Source organism: Brachionichthys hirsutus, chromosome 17, assembly GCF_040956055.1.
Source record: "Brachionichthys hirsutus isolate HB-005 chromosome 17, CSIRO-AGI_Bhir_v1, whole genome shotgun sequence".
Classification (NCBI taxonomy): Eukaryota; Metazoa; Chordata; class Actinopteri; order Lophiiformes; family Brachionichthyidae; genus Brachionichthys; species Brachionichthys hirsutus.
In genome coordinates, this window is record NC_090913.1 from 1,707,338 (window position 1) to 1,732,006 (window position 24,669).

At 45.4% G+C, this 24,669-nt stretch overlaps 1 protein-coding gene across 2 annotated transcripts; it reads right to left on the reverse strand.

Moving 5' to 3' along the window:
* Positions 1-6,617: 6,617 nt before the first annotated feature.
* On the reverse strand, positions 6,618-23,457 carry LOC137906451 (multidrug and toxin extrusion protein 1-like). 2 transcript variants are annotated; one of them, XM_068750716.1, is made up of 16 exons: positions 23,275-23,457; positions 21,457-21,558; positions 20,235-20,303; positions 19,875-20,023; positions 19,608-19,650; positions 19,434-19,478; positions 19,254-19,351; positions 14,768-14,865; positions 13,684-13,865; positions 13,465-13,573; positions 8,170-8,245; positions 7,461-7,530; positions 7,255-7,387; positions 7,067-7,161; positions 6,917-6,980; positions 6,618-6,837 (listed from the first exon to the last, which is right to left on the reverse strand). In XM_068750716.1, the coding sequence occupies exons 1-16, from the start codon at positions 23,455-23,457 to the stop codon at positions 6,629-6,631; spliced, it is 1,725 nt and encodes a 574-aa protein (XP_068606817.1). In that variant the 3' UTR covers positions 6,618-6,628. The 2 variants fall into 2 exon arrangements, with proteins under 2 accessions (XP_068606817.1, XP_068606818.1); XM_068750717.1 differs by having other exon boundaries at positions 6,911-6,980; positions 23,275-23,343.
* Between the last annotated feature and the right edge of the window lie 1,212 nt (positions 23,458-24,669).

Below are 24,669 nucleotides of genomic sequence, written 5' to 3' on the forward strand. Positions count from 1 at the left end.
GAAACCAGGAAACCACAACGTTTAAATCGGTACCGTATTAATTTAGCACTGAAATCACAACCTGGTAGCCTCCCCGGTAAGGTCTATTCAGGGGTACTGGAGAGGAGGGTCCGCCGCAGTGGCGTCGTTCGGCCTATTTTAGGGGTGATTCAGCCTAAAATAGGCCTGCAGAACCTGGAGGAACCTGCAGGTTCACGCACTGAATAAAACTCAGACACATTGATAAGAGAGTTACTTTTCCCTTGTGTGGATAGGATGATAGCTTGAGTTCAGATTCTGCAGTAGATGCAGAGCTACTAAAAGGCATCCAGCATGCAGGCCTGAATGTGAGAACCTCTTGAGAGTATCACAATTGAATGAACTTCAACACTCCAGCCTGAAAACAGAGGAGGTTCTGGTGGCCAGAAAACAGAAGCTGGATGTTCTCCCAAAGATATATTGTCTGTGCACAACCTCCTTGATTCAGACATGTTTCCCTCTCTGAAGGTTCTACCCAAGTTGTCCTAACGGTGCCCGTAAGCAGCTGCTCATGTGAAAGGTCCTTTAGTGCACTGCGTCGGTTGCACTGCGTCGGTTACACTGCGTCGGTTGCACTACGTCTGTGGACCAGCTCTACACCCTCGGCAGGGTCCTTGAGGGTGCATGGGAGTTTGCCCAACCAGTCCACATGTGTTTTGTGGATTTGGAGAAGGCATTCGACCGTGTCCCTCGGGGAGTCCTGTGGGGGGTGCTCCGGGAGTATGGGGTGTCGGACCCCCTCATACGGGGTGTCCGCTCCCTATATGACCGGTGCCAGAGCTTGGCCCGCATTGCTGGCAATAAGTCGGACCTATTTCCAGTGCGGGTTGGACTCCGCCAGGGCTGCCCTTTGTCACCGATTCTGTTCGTAACTTTTATGGACAGAATTTCTAGGTGAAGCCAGGGCGTTGAGGGGGTTCGGTTTGGTGACCTCAGGATTGGATCGCTGCTTTTTGCAGACGATGTGATCCTGTTGGCTTCATCAGGCCGTGCCCTCCAGCTCTCACTGGATCGGTTCGCAGCCGCATGTGAAGCGGCCGGGATGAGAATCAGCACCTCCAAATCTGAGGCCATGGTTCTCAGCCTGAAAAGGGTGGAGTGCACCCTCCAGGTCAGGGAGGAGATCCTGCCCCAAGTGGAGGAGTTCAAGTACCTCGGGGTCTTGTTCACGAGTGAGGGAAGGATGGAGCGAGAGATCGACAGACGGATCGGTGCAGCGTCTGCAGTGATGCGGACTCTGCACAGATCCGTCATGGTGAAGAGAGAGCTGAGCCGAAAGGCGAAGCTCTCAATTGACTGGTCGATCTTCGTTCCTACCCTCACCTATGGTCACGAGCTTTGGGTAGTGACCGAAAGAACAAGATCCCGGGTACAAGCGGCTGAAATGAGCTTCCTCCGTAGGGTGGCTGGGCTCTCCCTTAGAGATAGGGTGGGAAGCTCAGTCATCCGGGAGGAGCTCGGAGTAGAGCCGCTGCTCCTCCGCGTTGAGAGGGGCCAGATGAGGTGGCTCGGACACCTATTTAGGATGCCTCCTGAACGCCTCCCTGGTGAGGTGTTCAGGGCACGTCCCACCGGGAGGAGACCACAGGGAAGACCCAGGACACGCTGTAGAGACTATGTCTCTCGGCTGGCCTGGGAACGCCTCGGGATCCCCCCGGAAGAGCTAGAGGAAGTGGCCGGGAAGAGGGAAGTCTGGGTTTCCCTGCTTAGGCTGCTGCCCCCGCGACCCGGCCCCGGATAAGCGGAAGACAATGGATGGATGGATGGATATTACTGATCTTGAGTAACATGCAGTGTATGCTATACAGAACACTATTTTTTATCAGCTATGTCGAAAAGTTAATATTGGGTAATTGTTGGGAACCCAGCCAGAGCCTCCTGCTCTTCTCTTGCTGCTCTGGACACCTGCTGCTCATCTCCTCATCAGCCTCACTGCACTTATATTCTGCTCAATCCTCTGCTCTCTGCCAGATTGTCAGCGACTTGTTCCTACTCTCCAGCACTCTAATCCTGATTCTGATTCACGTGTCCCTGCCTTGCTTGTGTTTTGGATCCTCGTCTGTTTGCCTGCTCCTAGTGATGGTGAGATGAAGCCTCATGAGGCATTGAACCACTCGAGCCGATTGGTTCGAGAAAGGGTTCATTTCTCGGAGCTTCGTGTGCTCACGAACCCACCAACTGGACAAGTGTACAATGACAGGCAGCTGTATCTGATTCTGAACCACATCATGTGTGATGCATTGAATTTTAGTGTCTGTTGGGAATGACTATGAATTAAAAGAAATGTATGACCAAATAATTTCTGTACATAAATTATTACATGTGTATAATAACATTTTTGAATGTATTCTGTGAGCTTTAATCTTCCCAAAATGGTAATATAATATGGCAGGTTGGTCAATGTTTGCCTGAAAATGGCATAATTAGGCAGAGGACAGGGGAAGTGCTTGTGGAACTAAGAACTGGGCACAGATGATGCTTGTGTAACTTGGACAATGATGTACAGGACAGGGGACGTCCTATCACCTATCAAACTCTCCTAAATAAAAACTAAACTCTAATCCTAAATCCTAATCTCTCCAAATTATCTCCAAACTATATAAACACTATCCAAACGCTCAACTGGCCACGCCTCCCTTTCAACAACCCACATTTTGAATGGAGCCTGAGGGGTCTATAAAGCTGTCAAACCGCGCGGCACAATCTGAACCACTTCCTGAAGCAATCACGTGGTACAGCCAGGCAATGAGGCTTCGGACGTTTCATTCGGATCATTTGTGGCTCCTCCCCTAAGCGAAGCAAGCCTTGATACGCGCTTCCCGGAAGCCCTTCTTTACTCGACGCACGCTTCAAAGCCTCGGCACATTCCGTAACATTACTACCTGCTCCTCTGCATTTGTCTGCCTGATTGATCTGATTACCTGGTGTGTGAGCTCTGCCTGTTTCCTGGAACTTGTCTACACATCTGGAATGTTGTTCTCTTACTCTTAGAACCCACTCTCCGTGTTCACCTCTTCTGGTATGATGTTTGAGTCCTGTAAAAGATTTTCCTGTCCAGTTTGGGACAAGAACTGTACTGCAGAATTTGTGCAAGGCATACATTCTGATATTTCTTGTGGTAGTTCTTTCAATGTGAAAGCATCTCCTGCGGGACTATTTACAAAGGGCCATGGCGTTTTGCGGGCTGTAGACACTTCATGTGGCATCAAACCATGAGCCGTGGGTGGCAGACAGCTCCATGTGTGTGTTGAAGGCCAAAAACTGTTCAACTGTGAAATGCAATCGCTTGTCAGACCTGATCTGATTTGGGAGGCCATATCTCAGAATTAAATCCATTGTCAACCATTTTATGATCTCTTTTGCTGTCTCTGTTCTAGTGGGGATTACCTCAACCCATCTAGAAAATGTATCCACCACAACTAGGAGATATCGGTAACCACCGACTTTGTTATCTGTCAAAGTGGTTTTATATTCTTTTCTTTTTTTTTTCTTTTTGGGGGCAGGACGGGGAATGAGAAGGAGGGCAACGGTGCACTCCTGCACTGTGGCCACCCCAACCCTTATCTCACCGCCCAGCACCCACTTGTTCCCCAAGTAAAGGGTATGTGTGGTGCATTAAAATTTGGGGGGGTTGCTAGGAGATCGCCCCCAGGGCACCAGACTCCCCAAGTGTATGTGCCCTAAGTGTATACAAAAGTGGCATGTTGTTGTAGCAGATGCAGAATGTGTCTTATGAATTTCATCTAAATCTCGTATGTCATTATTCTATATTCTGTTCTGTCCTACCTGTTCGTCAGTGTGTGCACGCCTGGTTAGTGACGTCATCGCGCGGCCGTATTGCGCGCATGCGCGGAGCGCCCTCCGGCCAGATATGCTGGATGAGGTCGGAGGAAAGGTGTGTTGCAGGAGAGCGGAAGCACACACTGACGCTATTTTGTTTAACAGGAAAGCAATAAACAACTGAAGCTGAGTACGGTCTTCTGGTGGTCCTTGGAACACAACACAGAGGGAACAAACAGACGGGTTACAGTGCTAAAGTGGCAAATTAGTTGGCGAGACACACGAGGTCCCGACCAACCAGGCTGAGGAAGGAGGACGCCCGACCATAGTGCCCCCAACCTTCTGGGTGAATGTTGTGAGCGAGTGAATGTTGGTGGTGGTCAGGAGGGCCGATGGCGCAAATTGGCAGCCTCGCTCCTGTCAGTCTGCCCCAGGGCAGCTGTGGCTAGTAGCTTACCACCACCAGGTATGGTGTGAATGAATAATGCACAATGTGAAGCGTCTTTGGGTGCCTAGAAAAGCGCTATATAAAACCAACGCATTATTATTATTATAACCTCAACCATCCCACCCACAGAAGCCAGAAGGACCCGTCACACATAGGACAGGGCCAGGATCAAGCGCCGAACCCGACGCACCCCACCCAGCCTCCATAATCTGGAGCCAGGCCCAAAAGGGAGCCGTGACGCCCAAGGTGGAAGGGAGGATGTTGAAAGGGGAGGAGGAGGGGAGAGGGGGAAAGGGGAAGACCACAAGGGGTCGGGAAGAGGAGGCAAAGGAGAGGGGAGGAGGAGGAGGGAGGGGGAGGGGGAGGGGAGATGGGACCAAGGAGTGGAGGGCGAGCGGAGGATGGGGGGAATGGAGGAGAGGGGACCACGGGGGGCACCCAGGTCACCGACCAGACCCAGAGCACTACAGCCAGCGGAGGAGTGACAGACCGCGTCAGCTTGGCGCCGTCCCGAGCGCAGAGGCCAGCACCCTGGCACAGCAACCCAGGAGTACACCGGGGGTTGTCCGGGACGCATGCGCCACTCAGCAGAGACCAGAGGGGCAGAGCCGCCCTGAAATCAACCATCCTTGTGTGTGAAGAACATTGAGCTGGAGACTGGAGATGAAACAAAGATAGAGTTAGAATGGCTGCGAGGTGATACAATGAAGAGGTCCTCTCGGTCCTGGTGACAGTAACCGGGTTCCTAAATAAGTCATGCAAAATATGTAAGCGTGCAGAAATGTGTTAGAGTGATGTGGTGGCTTTCACTAACAGGCAGAATCAGATTTGAATATTTATATTTAATTATTTAATAAAAGGAGACCAACTTTCCATAAAATATTTCAAATGATTTTTATTAATTCTTTTGGAAGCAGATATTTTCTCCATTGATATGTGTTCTATGAGATAAATAAGATTAAGATTTTATGAATTTTAATATGCCGGTAGGCTTGAATTGGAAGCAAAAGCAATACGCGGGTCAAAGCACAGACACTTAATAACACCAATTGAATTAAAATATCAGAATTAAACATCCTTTTCTGTTATTTCCCTAGCTATTACCTCTCTCATAGGGAGAGCGAACGATCCGGACAGAGTTCGACAGGAGAGGAGTCTTGAAAGAAAAGAAAGAAAGAGAAAGATAATAAATTTAAATTAAAGAAATTTAAAAAATGTACAAATTTTAATATTTTTAGCCGGAGTGATTTACGTTTTTCAGTGTTTCTAGTGCAACATTATTTAGGTATAGACAGATACCTGGTTGAAGCACTGTAAAATATTTAATTTAATAAAATGCTGCTAATTTCATGCAGGAATGTTTACGTTAGTACAGAAATGTTTTCATTGACAACGCCGGTACACTTTACTCTATTCCTAGAGGCACAAGCTAAAGTTAGAGGATGTAGATTATTCAATATAATGATTGCATGTTTATTATGATGTGTATCCTACACCAGTTGCCGTAGTTCCTAATGCGCATGCTTGAGTTCCTGGTTCCAATTGACGGTCTTGTTGTAAAGCCACGCACCAGAGTACGAGTCAATAAAAGAACGTACTGAAACAGCTTCGGTTCTCCTCGCACGAACTTTCACGGAAACTTTCTCCCAACCATGCGTGTGAGAATGCAGCCTCATGGGAGGTATGGGTACTGCGGTTAGCAGGAGCTAATGTAGCATTGCCAGTTTTTCACTTGCCGGTCTCAAGCCCGGATAAGCGCCAGAGAGTTGTGTCAGAAATTATATACTTGAGGTTTTGCTCCAAAAAACATTTGCATGTCATAAATTATTATTTTCATACTTGGACACAAACCTCCCCTGGCCTGAATTTAGATTTTGTGTGAGATCTTTCATTCCATTTTCAATCTTCCTTCAGTCTTCACAGAGGAAAGGTAATGCACTTCTTAATACATATGCAATACATAAAATATGTATATCATTCATTTAACAATTCATTTATATTGAAAGATGACAAAATAATCTTCATAATAGAAAATACTTTCAGTGTCTAATGTTACAAGACTCAAGATGTGTGATATCACCATTTAAAATTGCACTTCCTTCAAAGTGAGACATTTTGTCTCATCTTTACAAATATATTTGAACAAAAGCACACTGGGTAAACAATTCAGTGAATGTTCTCGAATCAGATCACCTTAATGTTCTTGGACATTCCACTTTTAGCAGGTTATTTCAGCGCTCTGTCAGAGAGGCTCTTCATTTATATAAGTGGTAAAAACCTGCTGATTCATCGCGACTCACCATCTCATACACAAATTTAAAACTTTATGATTGAATCTCAACAACAACCAGTCTGACTGTAGGCGTTCCGTCCTCGGAGGATTCATTTCAGTATCCTGACCAGGATGTCGCTGATCACGATTCCAGCGACGAGGATGACGATCATGAGCAGAAATGTGAGGCCACGCCGTAAAACCAGCTGACGGACCGGGAGAGACTCTCCCACTGTGACGACTGGAGATTTATTCTGCTCTGGAATACAAACCTCCTCAGCATTCTCAACACTGACCGGATTCTGGTTCTGATTGGAGTCTGGAGGTTTGAAGAACAATCTTCAATTAAAAAAGTGTCATGTCAGGATGTTGAGTATTTCATGCATGATGACGATTACCCGTGTTTTCCATCTTCTCCATTTCATTTTCTTCCTTCTTCTGGACTCCCGCCCTCACAAGAGCCTGATCAGAGTCATTTTAGACATTTGTTAACATCTTGTTTTACTTTCAAATATATCTCAAGACAAAGCAAAAAGGAACCGTTCTACCTCTGCACCGGCCTTCTCCCAATCAAGTCTGCTCAAAAACGTGATGAAGAAAATGGCCTGCAAGAACACACCAATGGTGAGTCCTATCCAGAGTCCTTTGAAAACGGTCAGAGAAGATTTTAATGGCTTTCCTGAATGTTAGATGATACTATGAATTTCAGAGCTGTACATTAATTTTGTATTCTTACCTAGAATTCCCATATGAGCTGCAAACATAAGGGACACCCCTATAGGAGTACTAATGAAGTAGTATCCTATCAGGTTACACAGAGCACCAATTAACTGTCTTCCTACTCCTCGAACAACGCCTCCGGTCACAGCCTAATGACATCAAGCAGTTGTTCATAAAGTTCATACTGGTCTGAAATCCTGACAACAAAGACATTTCTCTCACCGCAACGGAATCACAGATGTGAGAGACAGCATATACATTCAAGACAAGAGAAACTCTTCGGATGATGTCCCTAAAACCACACAAAGAGTTGGGTGACAATGTTAGTACAAACAACGAACAGATAGATGATGTAAAAAGATTAAGTAACATCAGAAGATTTGTACCAATCATGGACGATATACGACGAGTTAAACTGAAAAAGTGTGTCCAACTTTATAAAATGTATTTTACCTGAAACGGTAAATGATGTGACCAGATAAACACCAGTTTCGCAGTATTTAGTAAATCATCACCAACAGAGAGTTCAGTCTGACCAAACAGGAACATGATGACCTTCAGTAATAAATAAATAAGATGCTAAGCCTCCATCTGAAGCTGAGTTTCCACCAAGCCGTCTGGTTCCGGCTGGTTCAGCGTGTTTCTTGTTCAAACTCGCGTTTGTGATGACATCATCAAACACGTTGGTATCTGACTTGAAAAAAAATGGAATGAAAACACTGCTAATGACTTCTTGGTCAATCGGTGACTGCTGATGTAAGGTTACCCGGCGTTCTCGTGTTAGCATCACACCGTTTTCCCTCTTTCTGTGTTTGACTGGTCCTACAAGTTGTTTCCCGTGTCCACGGGTTCTGTACCGAAAACACTCAGGTGGAAACACAGAGACACGAAAGATACATGAAAGAAAGTCAAAGATTCTGTCTTTACTCACTGGTCTGAGGTGAAAATATATCCAATGACGTTCTTGGTAAAGAAAAGGGTGGCTCCAAAAAAACACGATAAGATGACTGCCGTTAGAAAAAGAAAGAAAAAAAATCAGGAGTTAATATACACAAGGTGAAAAGCCATTTTTTTATTCATCCAAACCTCATTCATTTTTAATGTGAGGCATTATTACTGAATCAGAAGTAGTTTATTGCCATTGTGAATGTGGGTTAATAGACTAGGCATTTTTCTTGGTGAAGTCCAACATGTAACAGTAATGACTAAGTTACAAAAAACATACAAGTACAGACACATCACAAACACATACAAAAACAGCAGCATCAGGAGTGGATACACAGATGTGTATTAGCAGCAGTAAAACTAATATAATCACGCAGTGCAGACAGAACAGTGCAAGTTACCGGTAGCAAAATGTTCATGAGTCCAATTGAGAACATTTAAATTGTTGGTAAATTGTTGCTGCTACACCAGTACTCATGAACATGAGTCTTACAGCTGACCCAACATCTGGGTTGGCAGCTTGAGTTTCCTCAGCTGCCGCAGGAAGTGCATCCTCTGCTGAGCCTTCTTGATGAGGGAGCTGATGGTCGGCTCCCACTTGAGGTCCTGAGTGATGGTGGTGCCCAGGAAGCAGAAAGAGTCCACGATGGAGATGGGGGTAGGGGAGTCTGTGAGGGCGAGGGGGAATGGTGGGGCTGTGACTTTCCTGAAGTCCACGATCATCTCCACTGTTTTCTGGCTGTTGAGCTCCAGGTTGTTGTTGCGACACCAGGACACCAGCCGGTCCACCTCCCACCTATATGCAGACTCATCACCGTCCGAGATGAGCATGATGAGGGTGGTGTCATCTGCAAATTAAATCAGTTTAACGGACTGATGGCTGGAGGTGCAGCAGGTAGTGTACAGGGAGAATAGCCAGGGGGAAAGTACACAGCCCTGGGGGAATCCGGTGTTGATAGACTGAGTGTCCGGGACCATAGTTCCCAGCCGCACATGCTGCCTCCGGTCCGTCAGTGATCCACCTGAAGAGGGAGTTGAGCATGTCGAGCTGGAGCAGCTTGTCCTGGAGTAATCCCGGGAGGATGGTGTTGAATGCAGAGCTGAAGTCCACAAACATGATCCTGGCATAGGTTCCTTAGGAGTCCAGATGCTGCAGGATGAAGTGGAGGGCCAGATTGACTGAGTCATCTACATACCTGTTGACTCGGTATGCAAACTGCAGCGGATCCCAGAAGGGGGGCGGTGAGGGTCTTAAGGTGGTGGAGAACCAGGCGCTCAAAAGACTTAATGATTCCAGATGTCAGTGCCACCGGTCTGTAGTCATTCAGTCCTGTGATCCTTGGCTTCTTGGGGACAGGAACAATGATTGAGGACTTGAAGCAGGCTGGCACATGACAGGACTCCAGGGTGGTGTTAAAAATGTATGTGAAGACAGGAGTCAGCTCACTGGCACAGTGTTTCAAGGTGGAGGGGGAAACATTGTCTGGCTTTGTCTGTGCATATCTTGCTCTTGGATGCAGAGGACTGGGGAGGTGGGGGATTGTCTGTAGAGGCCTTTGATGGAGTGCCCTCCATGCTGTGGGGGAGGAGAGGGTGACTGGAGAGTCCTGGGGTGGGGGGCTGGGCGATCGAAGCGGCAGTAGTGCATATGTAAACACTGAGCAAGCGGCAGGTCATTCAGAGCTTGGGGGGCTTTGGGCTTGTAGTAGGTAATGGCTCTCAGGCCCCTACATACTGCGGCAGGGTCGTTAGCAGAGAACTGCTGCTGGAGTCTGCGTGAATATGCTGAATTAGCATTCTTCAACTCCCTGCCACTGCGTGCTGCCTCTTTCTCATGTCTAATCTGGTTGATCTTTGACGTGAACCAGGGCTCTTCATTAGCATAACTCTCCCTAGTGCAGGTTTGTACAATGCGCTCCTCATTGGAGCTGATCCATGAAGTCACAGTCACGTGTACTGATCCAGATTGTTTGTAGCAGCCCTAAATATGTCCCAGACTGTCGTCTCCAAACACGAGCGGAGCTCCTCAACAGCCTCACTAGTCCACATCTTGGTCGTGCTTGCTACATATTTAGCAAGCTTCAGTCTCTGTCTGTATGCTGGGATGACAATCATATATGAAGTGAAATTTATCGGTCACCCAGCCATCCATCCTTATCCTTGGCCGGGTGGCGTGGGCAGCAGCCTAAGCAGGGAATCCCAGACTTCCCTCTCCCCGGCCACATTGAGGAGGCATCCTCAATAGATGCCCGAGCCACCTTATCTGGTTCCTCTCAACGCGGAGGAGCAGCGGCTCTACACCGAGCTCCTCCCGGATGACCGAGCATCTCACCCTATCCCTAATGGAGAGCCCAGCCACCCTACGGAGGAAGTTCATTTCAGCTGCTTGTACCCGCGACCTTGTTCTTTCGGTCACTACCCAAAGCTTGTGACCATAGATGAATGTTGGATCAAAGATCGACCGGTAAATCGAGAACTTTGCCTTTCGGCTCAACTTCCTCTTCACCATGACGGATCGGTGCAGAATCCGTATTACTGTCCATCTCCCGCTCCATTCTTCCCCAACTCGTGAACTAGACAATAGGTGCGTTTACATGGACAAAATGTCTTTATTCCGATCAGAGTCCGGAGTAAAATTGTGATCCGATGCGCCGTGTTCATGGACCCTAAAAATCCGATCCGATTAGGATTTGCGTGTTCACGCGTCACACTTTTGATCGGAACAGAATATTTTGACATGCGCAGTTTGACCAAAACACCGGAAATGGTAGAAGAAGCGTAGCGTAGCAACTTCCGTTGTAAACAAATCATCGCTCCGCGCTTTTCTGCCTGAAACGTCAGCGTTATTTTGCTCGTTTTCCCCGTTTGCGCTTTTAGTTTCCTCCTTTAATGTCTCCGGCAACATGTTTGTCTCAGATATTGACCAGTTCTGTCTTTCGCCCGCTGTGCTTTTTGCTCGCTCTGCTTCAACTAGCATCCGGCAATAGCAGTAGCGCATGTAGCCGACGTCACAGACATGCGCAGTAAGGACGACTTGTACCGATACATCGGAATAAGTGTTTTAATGCGCCCTGACCGGGTTACAAATCGGTATAAACCACCCCTCTCGATCGGGATAGAATTGTGACCGGATCAGGCTGGATTGGGTTAGACTATTCCGGTTAAGGTGTGTACATGAAGCATTTTTATTCCGATCAGGATTTTAACCGGGTTAAATGTGTCCATGTAAACGCACCTACTGAGTTACTTGACCTCCTCCACTTGGGGTAGAATCTCCTCCACGGCCTGGAGGGTACTCTCCACCCTTTTCCGGGTGAAGCTGAGAACCATGGCCTCGGATTTCGAGGTGATGATTCTCATCCCTTCCGCTTCACACGCGGCTGTGAACCGATCCAGTGAGAGCTGGAGGGCACGGCCTGATGAAGCCAACAGGATCACATCATCCGCAAAAAGCAGCTACCCAATCGTGAGGTCACAAACCAAACCCCCTCAATGCCCTGGCTGTGCCTAGAAATTCTGTCCCTAAAAGATATGAACAGAATTGGTGACAAAGGGCAGCCCTAGCGGAGTTCAAACCTCAGTGGAAATGAGTCCGACTTATTGCCAGCAATGCGGACCAAGCTCTGGCACTGGTCATATAGGGAACAGACACTCTGTATCATGGGGTCCGATACCCCATACTCCCGGAGAACCCCCTACATGACTCCCCGAGGGACACAGTCGAATGCCGACTCCAAGTCCACAAAACACATGTGGACTGGTTAGGCAAACTCCCATGCATCTTCAAGGACCCTGGCGAGGGTGGAGATCTGGTCCATAGTTACACGGCCAGGACGACAAAAAACCACATTGCTCCTCCTGAATCCAAGGTTCGACTATCCGGTGGACCCTCTTCTCCAGGGGTCTTGCTCTTTGACTACCTTAGCAACCTCAGCCCCAGATATAGAAGAGCCCACTCCCAAGTCCCCAGGCTCTGCTTCCTCACTGGAAGGCATGTTGGTGGGATTGTGGAGGTCTTTGAAGTAGTCGCTTCACTCTACAACGTCCGAAGTTGGGGTCAGCAGTGCCCCATCCCAACCATACACAGTGTTGATCGTGCACTGCTTCCCGCTCCTGAGATGCCGGATGGTGGTCCAGAACCTCTTCGAAGCCGTACAGAAGTCGTTTTCCGTGGCCTCACTGAACTCCTCCATTCCCAAGTTTTTGCCTCAGCAACCGCGGTAGCTTCACTCCGCTTGTCCTGTCGGTACCGGAGTCCCACAGGCCAAAAAGGTCTGATAAGACTCCTTTTCAGCTTGATGGCATCCCTCACCACAGGTGCCCACCAAGAGGTTTGGGTATTGCCGATCATTGAACTGCTGCCTAGGGTGCCCTGGTGCCAAGTGCACATATGGACACCCTTATGCTTTAGGTCTCATTGTCATTGTCAACATGAGCATTGAAGTCCCCCAATGTGAGGCAATCCCCAGAAGGAGCACTCTGTAGTACACCCTCCATGGACTCCAAAAAGGTTGGATACTCTGAGCTGCTGTTTGGACCATAGGCACAAATAACACTCAGGATCCGTCCCCCCACCCAAAGGCAGAGGGAGGCTATACCCTCTCGTCTACCGGAGTAAACTCCAACATACAGGCACCGAGCCAGGAGGCAATGAGTATTGCCACCCCTTTCCGGGGCCTCTCACCAGCGGCAACTCCAGCGTGGAAGAGAGTCCAACCCATCTCAAGAAGGGTGGTTCCGGAGTCCTTGCTGTGTGTCAAGGTGAGGCCAACTAAATCCAGTCAGAACTTCTCAAACCCCTCCACCACGATAAGGTGGCAGCTCAGGGAGGGATTTATAGGTCATCATTTCTAATAGGAAGTGTCATGTCCTTTGCGTCTGCCTCCAGCCCTCCCTGGCCAGATCTCCATGCTGGATTACAAAGACTGGAATCAAGTGCGCTGGAGTCAGGCTGCCAGCTGCCTCTCATCTATGATCTTCTCTGGTAGAGCTCTGAGGCTTCAGCTCAACCACACCGCCGGGTTGTAAACTGAGCTTCAGCAGTTCATCACATCACATTCATCACAATCTAACAACTTACTGAATCTTTGTTCTCTATCAGTTTGCTGATGCTCAGTCTCTCTAGTCCGATTCCAGGTGCCTTTCTACTTACACCTCAGTTCATCTCAGCACACCTGTACCTCTGAAGCACCCGATCACAGTATTTCAAGATTCCCTCCCCATGGGTGGAAATGTGTTGCAGGCAACATGGACACCATGTACTGCATGTGTTGGTTCTTACATCCACAAACAATGGGGATTCTAGCAGACAGCTTGGCCTGCTGTAGGTCTCCTGCACCGAGAGCGTTCCCAACCCGAACACTGGCAGCAGCAGCGATTCCAAATGGGATCTAGGAAAAAAATAGATAAGGAGCAGCTTTAATATAATGGACACAATATCCAATGCATAAGGGCTGTAGCATTTATCAACATGTAACTGGATAACATTCAGAGTAGTTACCATATAAAATATGAAAGCCAGCTGGTACGTTACAGCTTGAGCTCCCAGCTCAGTTTCACTAATAAGGCCTGCCAGGAATCCTCCAATCTCAAATATCCACCACTCCAGACAAAGCATTAACATGCTGGGGATGGCCAGCTTGATGAAGGGTCCCCACTCCTGCAGGGAGTCCAGGGACCAACCTGCGAGTCATAGGTTAAGGGTTAAAGGAGCTCAGCCTGGTCCCAGACTTTGTGCATGGGTCCAGTCCAATGCCAGACCTCGTTATTTATGTCAGAATAGTCCTGATGCTGGTGTCATGGTCCAGAGTTTTGTGTGTGATTGTTTGCAACCTTGTGCAGTGCTTGCTGTTGTAATCTGTTTTGCAGCATGCTTTTCCTTGTGCTGTTCCTCTACTGGGGTTTCTTTGTAACTTGTTTTTACTTGTGGACTTGGTTAGTATATGTGCTTTTGAACTTTGCTTATCATTTAAATAGTGTTTTTCTTGTTAGCTTACAACTGAGCTTTCTTGTCCTCCTCTTCTGTGACTTGCGATTGGATTCAGTTAAAGGCCAGTGCTCAAATTCCATTTATATTGGTTATGTTTAACCAAAATGTAGGCCTACTTGAACATTTATGCTTCTAGAATTTGGGACTGTAGGAGTTATGACATCTTTTCAGAAATTTATACAAAATGTTTGGTAAGATTCAGATGCCCCTTTACTGCAAGAATTAACTTTCAGCTGTTGTGAATGAACTATAAGTCTATCAAAAAAAAAAAATGAATTTAAGATTGTACAGATGTTTGCATGCAACACATTAAACGACACCTACATTACACAGTTACAGAACAAAGCTATTTTATTTAGCATTCTACATTGTACATGTTATGCCACTCCCTCTCTGTGTGCTCAACTTACTTCAGGAGTCTGGAGGCAGAGAGTGGGGGTTGATATTGTAAATTGTAGAAGACATTAAGAAATGAAATTAATGTACTTAACAAGTGTAGGGTTTTACCAAACCCTCTTCCGGTTCTTTGTTCTCCTTCGTGGGCGCGTAGTCAATGAGGAGGACGTGGGCAAATGATTGTGATGATAAAACGTACCTCCCCATGTGGCCTTATGCAGACCCCTCAGGCAGATGTAAATGTATAAGACCGTAGCCAGCAGATACTGTGAGATAGCATTGGCTGCTGCAGAGCCACTGTAAGAGAAAGAGTGCAGATCAAAGAGCAAAATGTGACGTTAATAATAATAGATAATAATAATTAGAACCAATTAGTTGACTCATTGTTGAAGGGAAGGTCCTTTGATTGGCCAGTTACCTTGAAAGTAATAGACTAATTACGGTAATCCCCAGGTGCTTGGAGAACACCAGCATGATCTGGTGCTAAACACAGCTAGCTAAGCGTGAGAGGAGAGACTTGCTTCTTGTATTAGAGGATCTCGTCAATGCGTTTTGGTCAGTGCCACATAGTCTTTCATAGGAGCCTCTTGATTACTTCAGAGTCCCAGGAAGTATTAAAGTTCTAATTCACATGTGTCAAACCTGTCCAGTGGAGGGCCGAGACACTCAAGGTTTTCTTTCCAACCATCTCACCAGCAGCTGATCTCACTAATGAGTTCCTTCTCTCAAATCAGAGGTGTTGATAATTACAATCACCTGCTTTATTGGCCGGCTGGAAGGAAAACCTGGAGTGTGCCGGCCCTCCACTGGACGGGTTTGACACCCCTGTAAATTAAAGCATACTTTCTAGATATTAAACTCTGTTTTACCACAGCAGAATACACCACTGCATGGCAACAGCTTGAGACAGGTATTATGGCGGGAAGTACAATCTCCCCACTCGCTTTCACTTTGGCAATGTATGTCATTATTTGGGCCTCAAAATTGGTAGTGGATCAAGAAAGGTACAGGGCGGTATACACCTTTGCCCTATTAGGGCCTTTATTGGACAACATGACAACCATGAAGTCAACTGCTCCATGCAGTCTGTTATGGGCTAGAATGACAGCAAAGCCCAGCAAATCTCGGAGCCTTTCATTTGTTGAGAAGGTAATAGAGAAGTGATTTTATATACAGATGGTCCTCACTTAAATGACGACTCGGACTTTCGGGCTTTCTGAAATCTAAAATGATATGTTTAGTGACAATGCAGCCTCATATATAGCACGGGTAGTGCGGTTAGCAGGAGCTAACATTGCATTACCAGTTTCTCCGTTGTGCCGGTCTCAAGCCCGGATAAATGCATCAGTTGCATCAGGAATAACAATTTTGTCAAATTGAACATGCAAATCAATGTAAATAAGATTGTTATACTGGATTGGTTGATTTCTGGGTTAACAATTCAAACACCATTCATTCATTCATTGTCCCAACCGCTTAATCCGTCATCGGGTCGCGGGCCAAGCTGGAGCCAATCCCAGCAGTCAATGGGCAAGAGGCAGGGGACACCCTGGACAAGCCGCCAGTTCATCGTTCATCGCAGGGCAACACAGAGACATACAATCAGCCACACACACACTCACACCTACGGACAATTTAGTGTCACCAATCAGCCTAGGCTGCATGTCTTTGGTGGTGGGAGGAAGCCGGAGAACCCGGAGAGAACCCACGCAGACACGGGGAGAACATGCAAACTCCTCACAGAATGGCCACAAGTCAGAGACGAACCCGCTACCATCTCGCTGTGAGGCAACAGTGCTTACCACTGCGCCACCGAGCCGCCACAATGACCACCATCAGCATTGTTAACCCACGTGAAGCTGCTGGAAAAATTATTACTGTGGGTCAAAGACAGACACAAAGAGGAGGAAAATGGTTGCATCAGCAGTGAGAGAAGAAGGAATAGAAGAGATTAGGACTGAGACTGTTGTTCAGAGCATCCCTAGCAGTGAGACAGTCGTGATTGGAGCAAAGGACAGGGTTAAAGGTCGATCCAGGAGAAGATACATGGACGTAGTGAGGGAGGACATGAGAGTGGCTGGGGTTGAGGAAGACGATGCAAAGGACAGGGTGAAGTGGAGAAAGTTGAGATGCTGTGGGAATAAGTACAGTAGTAGTGTTTAGCGACAAAGAAATTGCTGTTAATACGAGCGGAATGCACTGGCTGCAGAGTTCTGAATACGTCCATATATACAGTATAAATAGCATATACATATCCAAATATAAACATTGTTTGATCACACAAACAGTTATCCAAGTTGTCGGTCGACAGGGGTTTTGTTTAACAACAAAATCCTTTAGCGACGGGGTCCTCAGAACGTAACACTGTTAAGCAGTGACGTGCAGTCAGTGGAGGCAGGTGAGGCACAGCCTCACTTGTCATCATATAAAATCATATAAAAATCATGTATTTGTATTATTAAAAATAATATAAAAATCATATAATATATAATATAACATCAGTGATATTATATTGTATATTTTTTTATTTTTAATAATACAATTAGTGTGTCACGTATTCTTGTGCTCAGCAGCATTAAAATACTGCAGAATGAGGCCGCATGTAATACGGCCTTCAGCCCATAGGAGACCCGTGAGTGATTCAGCGCACTCATCAGCTGATCCGCTCGTTCGAGACGGGCTTGTAAACACGGAAGCGCTGGCTGTCTGCATGTCTGGACGTCAAGCAAGAACCCGTGTTTTCTGCTTTTCTTGCCTTCTTTTCTCAACTTCTGACGATGTCTGAACTCGGATGGGATATTGCGACATGAAGAATTTACCGAGAAGCCTCCAAACATGAGCAGCGACCGCGCGTATTCATGGTCAAATTGCGGGACCGATTCGAGCAGAACCGCGGCGGACTGGGCCTGACAAGAGTCCATTAGATGGGAACGAGTGTTCTGTAACGTTCTGGAGAACATAAGCTGTCAAATGAAGCCCAGCTTTTCCTCCATCGCTGGCATATCTCTGCCGTTCCGCTCCGTTCTCTCTCTCTCTCTCTCTCCGCAGCCCCAGCTGAACGGCGACACACCCCCTCATCCCATCTCAGAACATGTGTTTAACAGTTAAACATCAGTTAAACTTTAACTGATCAACACACGCATCCACACACATTCAACGCTGCACGCACACTGATACGCATAGTTGAATAATTTCATTAAATCTCTTGTAAATACGCAGATTATGTGTGGTCTCCCCTTTTTGTCATAAACTGATGAGCCAGGTTTGTGACAATATGTAAAAAATGCTGGTACGAATTTTTAAACAAAACACGTTAAATGTTGCCAATCAAATGATGAACAAGCTGTAGGTTCATTTATTTGTAAATTTGACTGTGCCTCACCAGACACGAACCTCACCGCACGTCACTGCTGTTAAGTGATGACCAGCTTTAAATTAATGAGGTGGGGCCCAACCCAAAGTGTTGGCGAAACCAGTGAAGAGTCTTGGAAAATGGTACGATGCAAGCCTCAGTGATAAAGTACAGCTTGAGGGGTGGAGGCAGGATACCACACAAAGGCATTTTAAGTATAGACTAGATATGGCAGTTAGGTCATGGATTATCCCACAAAAACAGGGAGAATTATGCATATGATGATGAAATGGTGTGTGATTAGGGTCCTGGTTGAGCACATAAGCAGGGCGGACGATGCCTGGGTCAGTTAATTTTATGTATTAAATGTTGTAACATGATGCAACATGAAGAGGGTGAATCAAGGACGCTGGTTGTCACTGTCATTAAGATGTCGTGGGCCTAATTTAAGGAAACGTTCATGAAACAAGATGCCTACTCAATAACCCCAATTATATGCTGCATACTGCTGTTGAATTGGCCATTTAGTTTTTTGTTTGACTATAGACTAGTAGCTTGTTAGCAAACAAGCCAGCTTTCCTGCTAGTTTAGTTTGCGTAGGGCAAACACACAAGTGTGTTTTACATTGGGTTATGGCACAAAGGATTATAGAATGTTATGCTGTGTATTAGAAACTGTGCCAAATTCACCATGCCTCCTCGTTAGACAGGCCAACAAGTTGTCGGTTTACAGTGCATCCACTTTGCTGAGTATTCCTCTCTTTTCCTACCTGTGTCATAAGGTGTACCCCAGGGTTTTATATTAGGACAACTGCTATTCTTGATGGATAGCATTTACGATACCTTTGGTGCCTTGTATTAATAATAGGGTTGACTATGAATAGGTGCCAGGAACCCGGTTGGAGCTTTCTGACCTATATAGCCCCACCGTCCTGCTCAGGTCACGCTGCTTTACCTGCAACACCTGTAATCAGCTCATCCATATCACCTGTGCTGCTCAGGACACCTGTTCCTTATCAGCCTCAGTCACATTTTTGGTGGCGCAGTTGTGGGTGAATTGGTAGCTTCTGATGACATTTTTGTATTGATCGTAAAGGTCTCTCGTGTGTGGTATGCTCAAGATGTCTCTTAACTGTCAATGTTTCCTTTTCTGATATTTTATTTAACATGTATATGTACATATTTTCTTATTCACAAAAGAGAGACTGTAGTCTGAGAAAATCTAGTAACAAAGTTAAAAAATTAAAAATAAAACATGCCAATTTCTCCTAAGACAAGAGTGTGCTATGAATAATTACACAAACTTTATTTCAAAATTAAGTGGGAAAACTCACGCAACACCCAAATCCAGCTGGAACAGAAGAACGTAATTGAAGATTGCATTGGCGATATTCCCAAATGCTCCTGTTATAACCTGAGGCCATATAATTCCCTGTGAAACAAAGCACAACCTTTTGTCAATAATAATTTGATAAATATATTCCAGCCTGACGTCAGTGTATAAATAGTTTTACCTGGTTTTGAAGGTACCGCCCTTGCAGTTGGTAAATAAACGCAGCCTGTAAAAAAAGATCAATGAAGGTGAGTTTCAAGGTTAAAGATCCAGGATGAACTGAAGCACTTCAGTGAAATGTACATGTATGGTGTGATTATCTTCATACACAGAAGGTAGAATGCATCAAACTCACCGGCAGAGCAGGCATGAAGATCTTCACATACAGCTGTGACAGACTTCATGCAGACACACAACAATTTAAATTAAAATGTGTGGCAGAAACAAAAACACATGAACGGATATATGAGTGATTCCACAGGAATCCTGACACAAGTTGTTGCGTTCTTTTTACTATCACCTCTAAACTCACAGAACAGACGGCAAAGGTAGATACCAACCGATGTTTTTAGCGCTATCAATAAATGCGTTTGAATGTGGACGGTTCTGAAACTGTTCTGACCTGGCGACCTCTGGATTCTGTCTGACACCAAGCAGGAGGGGTTCTGTGTTGATGAGGATGGCCCAGCAGGGAAAACAAGCCAGCAGCAGAATCAGAATCCCCCTCTGAAGAATGACTCCCACACGCTTCAAGTTACCGCTCCCATACGTCTGCAGGTCGACGGATGAAGCAAAGGGTTAGAAAATACTCCTCAACCAACAACCAAGGTAGAACTGTTCGAAGGAAACTAACTTGATACGAAAGCTCATGCAGGATTTGTTTGGGAGGAGACCCCAGGGCAACCCGGGAACCCAGCAGGGGAGAGGTTGAGCCTATTGTTCAGATATCAAACAAGGTCAAATAAGATCTGATGAGGGTTACCTGGGATATGAGGGTGTCAAAAGTGATTGACAAACCAACACCGATGGAGATACCAGTGACATTAATCACCTGGGGAAAAAACACTTTAGTGAAAAAACACATATCAAACAGTCTGGTCATAAACAACAAGCATGGAATACAGTCGTCCCTTGTTTATTGTGGGTGTTGCGTAGGCCCAGCCGCATCAATGAAATCCATTCATATTTATTTTATTAGATGTATTTTTTACCTTTATTAACCCTTCCTGCTCTGTTATCAAACCACCCTCTACTGTATTACCGTTTCCCACATGCATACAAAAACATTTGTATTCTAATACAGTAACAGTAGTGTATATTTAAAAACTTTAACAAAACTTAAAAAAAAAAGAAAAATGCAAAGTAGACGCGACCTGAACGACTCATGCTGATGCTAAATGGATGAGTGAGGCGTGACAAAGGGAGATGCTGGAAATCACGTAGGTGCAGCTCTGTGTTCTCCAAACGCAGATCTCATTCAATATGTACAGTACCTGTGCTGTATTTTACTACTACTGTACTTTTGGCTTGTCCCGTGAGGGGTTGCCACAGCAAATCAACCTTCTACACTTCACCTGTCCATTATGCGTTGCAGTACGGTACATGTGTTGTAATATGTGTTTAAAAAAAAATGTTTTACTTCTTATTGTTAAATTTTTCTTAGGCTAGAAAATGCTAATTTTATCAATAAAATAATGAAAATGGTGTCAATTTTAATATTTATACATACCGCAGAATCCCGCGACATAGCGGAAAATCCGCAACATATGTATACGTATGTTCAGCAAGAAAATCCACAATATGGTGAATCCGTGAAAAGTGAACCACGATAAAGCAAGAACTCCACCCATTGTCCCCCAATGGGTGGAGTTCATTGTCGACAGAAAGGCGGAGCTTATGTGCTTGTTTGTTTGTATTATTCTCATTGGGTTTAGGGTTATTTTCTTTCGTTGTAATAAAAAAAACATTATTTTAATCTCACCTATTCTTTTGCACAGCAAAACCAAACTTTCAGGTTGTTTTAAAATCCTTTGGGACATTTATTATCACTGAGATATGTAAATGACCGCCTAATGGTCTTGATGGGAGAGGAACATAAAATTGGAGATCATCTGCATTACCGTGATGAGAAACGGCATAATCCTGGATGAGAAGGATCGCGTATAGAGAAGGTAGACAAATAGGAATAGTGATAATCTTCTCACCGCAACCGCCAACGAAACTCCTGCGAACTCCGTTTTTCCCAGGTGACCACAGAAGACGGCGCTGACGAAGTTGATCATAAAGATCATAAACTGGGCAAGGATCTGCAGAACAACAATAAGCACAATGCACCTTCTTCTGTATGTTAAAACATGATCATATTAGTCTTAACTCAGCAAGTTTGGTGCATTATCTCTCTAGGATGGAAAGCGTGAGGGATTTATCTGAAGTTGTGATTTTGTGACTTTAATCATAACCATCAGAATCACAGGAGAACCACATGAACGTCTTGATTCTTCATTATAGAACCCTCACACCGGGTGAATCGACTTCCTTCGTGGTGGAGGACAACATCAAAAAGTACTCCAGCAATATATTTCCTTAGACCTCTACCTGCGTTATTTATGATGTGAACAGTCTAGAACCGGCACACAAAATGACTCCTTAAAGGATGGCATATTTACCAACGAGTATCCCTGGATTATAATCTGAAATAATGGATGGGTTAGTTTGAATGATTTTGTGAATATTGTGAAAACCTGAACCATAATGCAGGCAAATATAAATATTAATTTAACTTGAATAAAAAGGTACATTTTATTGTGAAATGCCAGCATCGAAATGTGTTATTCATGAATTATTGTATTAAAAACGATGTTGCTCCTGCTTTAAACCATATAATGTGATGAGCAAATAGTTAATACCACTGTTAAACTAAACCTGAACAATAATTTTTCAATTTAATGTAAGGAATTACAAATTAAAGTAAGAAGCAGCAGAAAAGGAAAATACCTGAGTCATACCACCGAATAATAAAGGAAAAAAAATCATAGGAGAGTTAACTTTCATTAAATTACCTTTCAATTAAATTTCAGTGCACAAATCCCACTTGAATAGGAAATATATGTCAGCCTGTTTGTTAATTTGTAGAGTTGTTCTTCTGAATTTAGACACAACACACCTCGATAACCCTTAAAGCTTTAGGAGAATGGTTTGTGGACAGGTGAGTCAAAAGTCGAACCGTTTGGGAGACAGAGGTCTCGTTACATCTGGTCTGGTGGAAACCAAGCAGCGTTTGACAAAAATAACTTTATGATCACAAGCAGAAGTGCAACTGCACTCTGAATGGTTGGATTCTGACTTTAGTTGACCGAGTCTGAACCTTAACCTCATTTAAATGTTCTGGTAGAACCTGAACCAGTTCAGAGCCGGGATCCCAGTTCTGGTTCCAGCCGCTGTTATGTACTGAAGAGTACATAACAATTAAATAATTAAATACAATTATCGAGCAAGTCTTGCAGTTTGTGTTTACTCAGGTTGGTATTAACATAATTTGTTATTATGCTGTTAATAGAATTTTCCACTCAACTCTTGAAGGAATTATATTATTTTCCGATTCAAAGTAATTTTTGAGAGAATGTGTTTCTGTCCTCGGTGCTCTTTTGGTGTCGAAAGTGAGATAACAATGACTGATACTCTCCCGTTAAAACCTAACTTCATCAAAATTATTCAGATGTATTTATGGGGCAAACAAATGAAAGCCCCCCCGAGCAGTGAGGCGTCGAAAAGAGAAACAGCAGACATGCGTTAACGTCATCATGGATAGGAACCAGACCCGGTCCAAAACGCAGCAACGACGCATCCCTCTGACCCGCGGATCCAGTAAGTGACCCCCCCCCCATCACCGAATGAGGCAGAAATTAAAACCCGTTTCTGGGACACTACGGTGGCATCATTATTTAACAGCATGGGGGGACTCATAAAGGACGGTCCAATTAAACTTCAGTCCACAGAGACAGGTGTCTCATCCTGCGTCTTACCACTGGTCCCGCGAGTTTGACGAGCTCTACGAGCTCTTTCCGGTAGATCTCCGGGATGAGGCGCTTCATTCTCCCCGGGCAGGAGCCACATCCTTCACCGGAGCCCCGAGCAGCAGGGGCAGCTTCCAAAACGTCTCTCAGCTCCTCTGTGTGGTTCACCGCTTCTTCACCGGCAGCAGCCATCACGGGAAATAAAAGTCCTCAACCGGAGAGGAGTCACTGCTTTCCTCCACAAGGTGACAGCGGCTTGTGTTTTATGTGATGTGACTCACAGGAGGAGTCGGAGGAGGAGGGCGCAACCACGAGGATCATCACATCACACACACCTCTGCAGGAGTCCCGTCCCAGCTGGGAAGATCTACTGTTGCGTTCAGGTGCGTTTATTGTTCCACATTTGCAGCGCCGTAAAACTTTACACAAACTAATAAAGGGAAAATCTGTCATCTTCAAAAGCCATACAGTACCACCCCCACCGCACGATCAATGTACCTGATTATCGCTGGCGTATACATGATATACAGGAGCATATCCCTAACATAAACACTCCCATAACTATCATTAATAACATACCGTAATAAAACTTCTAATTTCTCCCTTCTATCTATCAAACCACCTCGGCATCATATTACCAAAAGTATTAAAACACCTTGATGTCCTTTAAATTCATTGGTAATAGCTCTAAATCCCTGAATAGTCTCAGTAAGGCAGCTGTCTAGAGTCGTATTATCAGATTAAAATGCTGCAACAAGTAACATAACATCAGTGTTGGGAAAGTAACAATATTGCTTTTTCCCAGTAAGGAGTAGTGTAACAACACGGTCGCTCGCACCTCGGAGGCAGACCGTCTCTCCGTTAAAATAAAAACATCAGCGCAAATGTCTCCACCCTTCAAAGTGTAACCCGTTCAATGATTGGCTAACAACTACGGGAAAGTCTACCGATAGCTTGTTAGTCGCACTATCAAGTCTATTTAGCATGAAGGAATAAAACGTGTTCACAAGCGGTTAATATAACCATTAAGATTCTATAAATAATGATTCTCTGTGTGCACTGTTGTAAAAGGTAACTATGGAAAATCCTGTATCTCTCTTCCAGGAAAACCCTCGTCATGCAACAGTAGTCAGCAGGCTACTGCAGGGATTCATGAAGTGATTCTTTGAATCACATGTCCTGGACGAGGGACATGAAGAAACCAGGAAACCACAACGTTTAAATCGGTACCGTATTAATTTAGCACTGAAATCACAACCTGGTAGCCTCCCCGGTAAGGTCTATTCAGGGGTACTGGAGAGGAGGGTCCGCCGCAGTGGCGTCGTTCGGCCTATTTTAGGGGTGATTCAGCCTAAAATAGGCCTGCAGAACCTGGAGGAACCTGCAGGTTCACGCACTGAATAA

Bases quoted from the DNA above. Each gene is read 5' to 3' on its own strand.
- LOC137906451 (XM_068750716.1), bottom strand. From the start codon at position 23,457: ATGGCTGCTGCCGGTGAAGAAGCGGTGAACCACACAGAGGAGCTGAGA. The intron at 21,559-23,274 runs GTAAGACGCAGG...GTTGTTCTGCAG, and splicing joins TCAAACTCGCGGGACCAGTG to ATCCTTGCCCAGTTTATGAT. The intron at 13,866-14,767 runs GTACGTTTTATC...TATGACTCGCAG, and splicing joins GCATAAGGCCACATGGGGAG to GTTGGTCCCTGGACTCCCTG.